The sequence below is a fragment of the Notothenia rossii genome (genome assembly GCF_949606895.1).
Source record: "Notothenia rossii genome assembly, contig: scaffold_98, whole genome shotgun sequence".
NCBI lineage: Eukaryota > Metazoa > Chordata > Actinopteri > Perciformes > Nototheniidae > Notothenia > Notothenia rossii.
The window spans coordinates 78,424-85,234 of NW_027640206.1; the positions used below are offsets into that span (position 1 = coordinate 78,424).

Here is a 6,811-nt window from a genome sequence, read left to right on the forward strand (position 1 = left end):
TAATAATAATAGTTGACATTTACATGGCGCTTTTTATAATGCACACACTTTTTCTTTCTTCGAAATGTCACCTAACATGTTGCATTAATGATAGTTAGGGTAAGTTCAACACTTGAATATCATCAGGTCATAGTTGTTTTACTACTTTAAACATTCGCTAATTCAACTTAAGTTTTGTGAAAGCATCACATCTAGTTAAAAAGAGAAATATATTTCCCTGTAATTACTGATTTACCTGGGACTTGATTGATTTTGGTGCCTGTAGTTTTATTTTGGCGAATGCTTATTTATGAAGCAACAATTAAATGACATGGTAGCACAGCTAATCTGAGTTCATCTGTTTGGTTTTTTTCAGGTCATCTATCAATTCAATGATATGAAGTAGCCTATTATCATAAAAAAATCAACGGTTCTTTTCAGAGCCATATTCCTCTTCCTACTCTCTTTCACCCCTCTCGTTTTCTTGTCTTTTGTTTTGTTTTTCTCCCTCCCTGTATGTCAGTTCATCCTTTGTTTGTTGTTGCCCTTTTTATCCTCACTTAAAAATGGCATCCAAGCAACTGAATGAATGGCTAGAGATAGGGAATGCCCTCGCAGATGACTTGGCAAATAAGGCAAGTACAACATTATCCAAAAATGTATTATAACATTTACTCAAATGATAACAGACACACACATTACAAAGATGTGTGTGCAACAATTAAGGGAAATATATAATCTCTTTTATATATTTATATATTAAGATACCAAAGAAACCAAAGAAACCGAAGATACAGAAGATACCAAAGAAAATAACGCAAGGATCAAATGTTTCCTGGAGGAAGAGGGACCTGGATGGGAACATTATAGCCCAACATTGGAATAAGAATCGATCTGGTCTGTAAAATATAATCTAGTTCTAGTGTTTCATTAAGTTTTAATGTCGTTGGTCGGTCCTCAATAATGTTTCCCATATCATCGTACTTTGTTTTATGCAGTTAAACCTTCCAGCTCTCAGAAGTCCCCAGAGGTCGAGGAGACACATGAGATTCCTCTACAGGTCCCAAGTCTTGGTATGCACAATGAATTCTTAAATTATCCTTCAACTTGAAATGTAGGTAATTGTTTGTAGTATGTAATAGCTTTGTTCATGATACATTGTAAAGTGAAAAGCCATGTATGGAATATCTTTTTTAAATTAAACTAAATTCCATGATTTGTTTTATATTTTGTTATTTTAGATCAACATCTTCAGACACTGAGAAACCTGTTGGGTTCTCTCACTGTCCCTGCATCATCAGAAGAAACACCCACTGCATCAACATGGACCCAAAGACAGTTGAAACGTGAACAAAAATTCAGAGCTGCAATGCCAGAGCTCCTTAATTTGAAATTGGCTGCAGAGATTGTCACTACACGTTCCTGTCTCCAATGCAAAACTGCTGATGCTGTGGTCCGGTGCTTGGACTGTGTTCCACCAGGAACTCCCTTTCTTTGTCCGGCATGTGACCCTATTATCCATGGTAAACATGTCTTCCATGACAGGGAAGCCATGTTTGATGGGTTTTACAGACCTATTCCTCCCACATCCTTAGTGGTTGTGGATGAAAGTGGCCAATATGGACTCTGTGAACAAGGTGGGTTCAAATAAGGTATTACATATTCCCTTACCATGGTTTCCTAATGTGCACTACATATACAGCGGCATCATTTTCACCATGTCGGAAGTTTGCTTTAACTGTTAAAATGTCTCAATTTTTATTGACTACATTTCCTAACATGTCCTAACATGCATATGAATCTCTGAAATTGTCTTTGCTGCAGTGTGTCTGCTTCCAATTCCTCCGCCATCCCAAATCTGCTTCTGTGGTCCAAGCCAAGATTTCACCATCATCCCAGGAAAGCAGACCGTGTTGGTGACTATCAATGGTTTGTTGCCACCAGAAGACGATCAAACAGAAATACAGGATTACTACTATACTTTTGTCCTACATTGCATAGATAGCTGTCAAATTGCACATTTATATTTTTTCTCAGGTCCATACAACGTTCGTCTGCCTTCTGTGTGCTGCCCAATTTGTTCCGCCAAATGGTCCCCGAGCATAGGTGACTTGCTGGGATACAAATACTGGCCAGCAACCGACAGCTGCAAAATTATTTTTAAGTTTGATGTGTTCACATCATTCGAGCAAATGAAATTGGCCAGCCCAGCATTATCCCAGCAAGTATTTATAAAAATGCTTGAACATCGATCGTTTTCCACAGGAAGGGTAAGAATAAAATGTGGTTTTCAAGATTTTTGAATACCAAACTTTTAATTAACCAAATGAATACCATTCTTTTTTCCAGACAGGCAGAATCTGTAGCGATATCTTCCACAGAGTCTTTCGGGAGTTTGCCTTCTGTAATTACAGACAAGAAGATCTATACCTGGTGGAGCCCTTTAAATGCCCAGCATGCACACCTGACATGCTGGCTATTGCTGTAGATGGCAATAGAAAGCATTATCGCTTCAAGAAGTCCAGAGGGTCAGTGAAATCATATTCTCATTTTAGTTGTTGTTTTATTGACTAAGCTGAATGTCTTTGCTGAAATGTCTAACTTTCCCCAACTCTGCAATTTCTTTTTCCAAAGTTTGTAGACCATCAGAAAACAATAGTTGGTTTGAAATTACACATAATTATATAAATCCAATTCATAAACATTATTATATATGACGCCTGTAAAGTTAACTCAACTTTAAAATGTTAAATGGTTGACGTTAGTTGGATATGTTGGAGCTAAGAACCAGTTTTGGATATAATCGCTTCATGAAAAATGTATTAAATTGCCCAGGAGCCTTTTTCTATGCCTTCCTCTGCCCTATTCCATGCCCATCAATATAAAGGATGTACTTTTATTTTTACCTTTTTACAAGAAGTCAGTAAACTTTTCACTAATGTTAAATAATGGTGGCAAAAGACTTTACACAGAATTACAGATCAAATTCACAAAGACCTTTTCCACATTTATGAAAATGTTATGGCAAAAGCAAATTGGCCACATTAAATAGAGGACACAATCAAACTTATGTATGTATGATAATGTTGCTTACAATGTCTTTCTCGAATTTCGCAGGACAGATGAACCGTCTCTATTTGATGGACTGTTCATTGCCCAGGACAGTAAAGTGTCTGCCTTTGTCGACAAAATCAGGAGCCAGATGACGATTGTAAGAATCTATTCAATCCCATAACCCTTTATTTATTTTTCTTAGCACAGGGTTAAATGTAACAGATTGTGTCTATTTCAGAAAAGTGGTCGTGATGTTTGTGGACCGGCAACATTCACAGCTTGCAGAGAAACCTCACACAAGTCCAGGGCCAAGGTGGATGAGGAAGGACTGCAAATAGCTGTGTGCAGACATGGCATCTTACTACAAGGCCTAAATCACTACCGTGGTGAAATATATGCCTACCCAATGTTCCTGCAGAAGGAGCTGGCTGAAGTTGCGAATGCAACATTCTTTTGTATGGATGTTGCCTGCAGGTAGTTATAACTATTGCAAAATTGGAAGTGTTTGTGGGAAACGTGTTATCTATTTAATTCTTGCACATCCAGTAGATGTAAAGCAAAAAAAACATTCATTTGGATAAATGCTGATGTTGGTTACAAGGATTGTACTGGTAATTTTAAGGACCTGGTTTATCTTTTTACTATTATGCCATCATGCAACTGGAAGAGCTAATTGATTTTGTCATTACAGGTACTGGCCTTATTTGGAGAAGATGGCAGCAAAGTTGCCTGAGCTCCAACCACTTACAGAGATGAAACCTTTTCTCTCTGTAATGCACGCCAAGGCCCACAAAGGCAAATGCGAGGTACAGTATTCAAGTTAAACATTTGTGTCACTAGATTCAAATGTTTTAGAAATTGTAGTGCACATAAGAATATCATGTAGTATATTCTATTCAAGCCTGTGGAATAATTGTAATAGTTACAAATGTTGACAAAATTGTTACAAAACAGACTGTCACAAGGATAGGCTTCCAAAACCCATTATGTTTATTTTAGTAAATATATCCGCACTGTAGAAATAATGAATGAATAGAGCTTCAAATAACTGCAGTTGTGACATTGTAGTTCAAAGCATAATTCAATATCAGAACATTTTAACTTTCTGAAATTGCTCCTGACACTGATGATAACTAAAGATGTACAGTACAAGAAATTATAATATTGAACTAAATAGCTAGATCTCATTGTTTATGATTCTGAGCAGGTGAAGTGGGGTGGCAGAAGCCAGGAAGGTGCTGGAAATACTGTCGGCGAGGAAGTGGAACAGGTTAACAGCTTCCTCTCAAGGGCAGCTCTGACAACAAAATACATGACCAAATCAGGTTGGTAGAGGAAAACAAATAGTTTTAAGTAGTGCCACATTGTAAAGCTCATATGAATTTTCATGTTTTTGTGTTTACAGCTAGAGCAGATATGATAACCGTGCTGGCTATGCAATGGAACCACAGGAAGGTGGAGAATCTCCACAAGACACTCTCAAAGAGATTTGTCAAAGTAAGACGTCCATGCTGCATTTCAAAATGTATATTAAGACTATCCGAGTTTGTTGTTGTAGTAATTTAACACCATCCTTAGCTACATGTTGTTGAATTGAATGTATTCTGCAATCATTTCATTATGATGCTGCTGCCATGGCACACTGTTCTGCCAAGAGAGTCTCTGTTCTGTCTGTTTTTAATAAAGCACTATAGGTTGATTCATCTGAATTTCTGGATAATAATAATAATAATAATAATAATAATAATGTTAATCCTGCTTGATCTTGAAAAAAAAGGTTTAGCATTTCATGTTGTTGTCTGGTCAGTTAATGTGCATAAAGGAATTCAGTAAAAAACAACCTTCTCAACCAACTGGAACGCATATTCACTTTTTCCTTTGAAACATTCTAACCAGACTACACAGAGAGCACAAACTGAAGTGGACAATCTTGAGAGTCTCAAGCAAGAGCTGAACATCTCCCTGGAGGACACGGAGCAGTGGGTGTTGGAGGTCAAGCAATGGGCAGCCACTGGTATGTTATATGATCACTGTGGTATAGATTTGGTTCCATATTTCCAAACATTTGGCTTCATGTTTTATGATTACACCTTGTTGTTTCTGTTTTCAAGAGAAACATGGAGCCCAGAGTAGCCAAGAGGAGCTCCAGAGAGAAATAGATGAAATTATTTATTCCCTCCGAAGAAAGAAACACGACCTCTATCGACAAAATGGTATTTATTATTACGTTATCTAGAAACAATATTTGTTTCTTGTTGTTGTTGTTTGTATTATTAATATTAGTTTATTTGTATTTTGTTTTACTTTACAGACAGCAACCAAACAAGGCAACGCAAACGGAGAAGACTGACAGAGCTCAAGAAGAAACTCAGAGAGAGGATACTGCAGTACAACACCATTGATGCCTGTTCAGAGAAAATTGACACAGAAGCAGCATGCGGTCTGTCTGAGGATGTCATTCTGCCCTGGGAGGCGCAAGGAGATGGTAAGAAACAACTTGTTTTTGTTTGCCCTAGATATTCCATAAATTCAGTTGAAGTACTAGAATACAATCACCAATGTAACACAGAGCTATCAACATAGGTGTCACAAATCATCATGATCACAACAAATCATTTTAAAATAATTATATTGAAAGGTCTGTATGATGTTGCCCTATCAAGTCTTAATAGTCTAGTCTCACTGGGACAGGCATATCTATGGAAACAGTAAAACCCTTCCTGACCACCCTGAACTGCATACTAATGTTGAATCTCAAGACATACTGAATGTAATTCTGCCAACATAGACAGAATTGAAAAAATTCAGCAAGCGGCGAGGTTGAATTTTTTTTTACCAGATTTTAAGGTTTTGGTCAATTTAATTAAAAAAGATTGAATACAAACTGATATTATTTGTTTTATTAGCCTTACCATTGTGGTTGTTATTTTTTGTGTTTTTTCCATTATAGTGGTGAACCTGCGCACAAAGAGGCGACTTTTTGACCAGGTTATGCTGGTCAGGCGTATGGAAGAGGAGAAAGTCATCATTGTGAAGGAGATGACCCAGCATTGTCAAAATCTGAGGCAGGCACTGGACAAACTGGACCGCCTCCTTCATCAGACAAAAGACGACATCAGGAACCAAAGTATGTTCCACAAATACCGATTTATAATATTTGCCACTGCCCCCCTCCCAGTGTCAAATGTCTATCACTGAATAGCATCTGTAATGATTGCATTTTTTCTGAATCACAAATCTTTTTAGCTAATATACAGCCTCGGAGTTAAACATTCAAATTGCTTATATGGAACCAACATCAATGCTAATTAAAAGTTGCCTTACATAGACTGTCATTTTGTCTTTTTATTTTAGTTTCTCCAAGCGATATAACAGAAGAGGGATACAGGGGACTGCACTGCTGTATTTTACACCATCAATATCTTCTGGAGCAGAAACTGAGCAGAGTCACCAGCACCTACAGCTGTATTGGCTCGGACTCGTCTTTTCTCATGATGGAGGAAGACATTGAAGACGGTAATGAGGACGACGAACAGGACGGTGATGAGGACGGTGATGAGGACAACGAACAAGACGGTGATGAGGACGGTGATGAGGACAACGAACAAGACGGTGATGAGGACGGTGATGAGGACAACGAACAAGACGGTGATGAGGACGGTGATGAGGAAAACTAACAGGACGGTGATAAGGACAACAAACAGGACAACGAACAGGACTTAACAAGTCTATTGTGTTGTATGCATGTCAACGTATTAAAACGAGTATTACGATTGAA

At 37.8% G+C, this 6,811-nt stretch overlaps 1 protein-coding gene across 1 annotated transcript; it reads left to right on the forward strand.

The window, feature by feature from the left end:
• The first annotated feature begins 971 nt into the window (after positions 1 to 971).
• Positions 972 to 6,811, forward strand: LOC307026970 (uncharacterized protein). Its single transcript, XM_079695127.1, has 15 exons — positions 972 to 1,052; positions 1,221 to 1,616; positions 1,804 to 1,908; positions 2,017 to 2,249; positions 2,329 to 2,507; positions 3,097 to 3,190; positions 3,272 to 3,507; positions 3,725 to 3,839; positions 4,241 to 4,358; positions 4,439 to 4,530; positions 4,930 to 5,047; positions 5,145 to 5,246; positions 5,345 to 5,518; positions 5,984 to 6,160; positions 6,388 to 6,811. Exons 2-15 carry the CDS (start codon positions 1,349 to 1,351, stop codon positions 6,708 to 6,710), a joined length of 2,334 nt encoding a protein of 777 aa, XP_079551253.1. The 5' UTR covers positions 972 to 1,052; positions 1,221 to 1,348; the 3' UTR covers positions 6,711 to 6,811.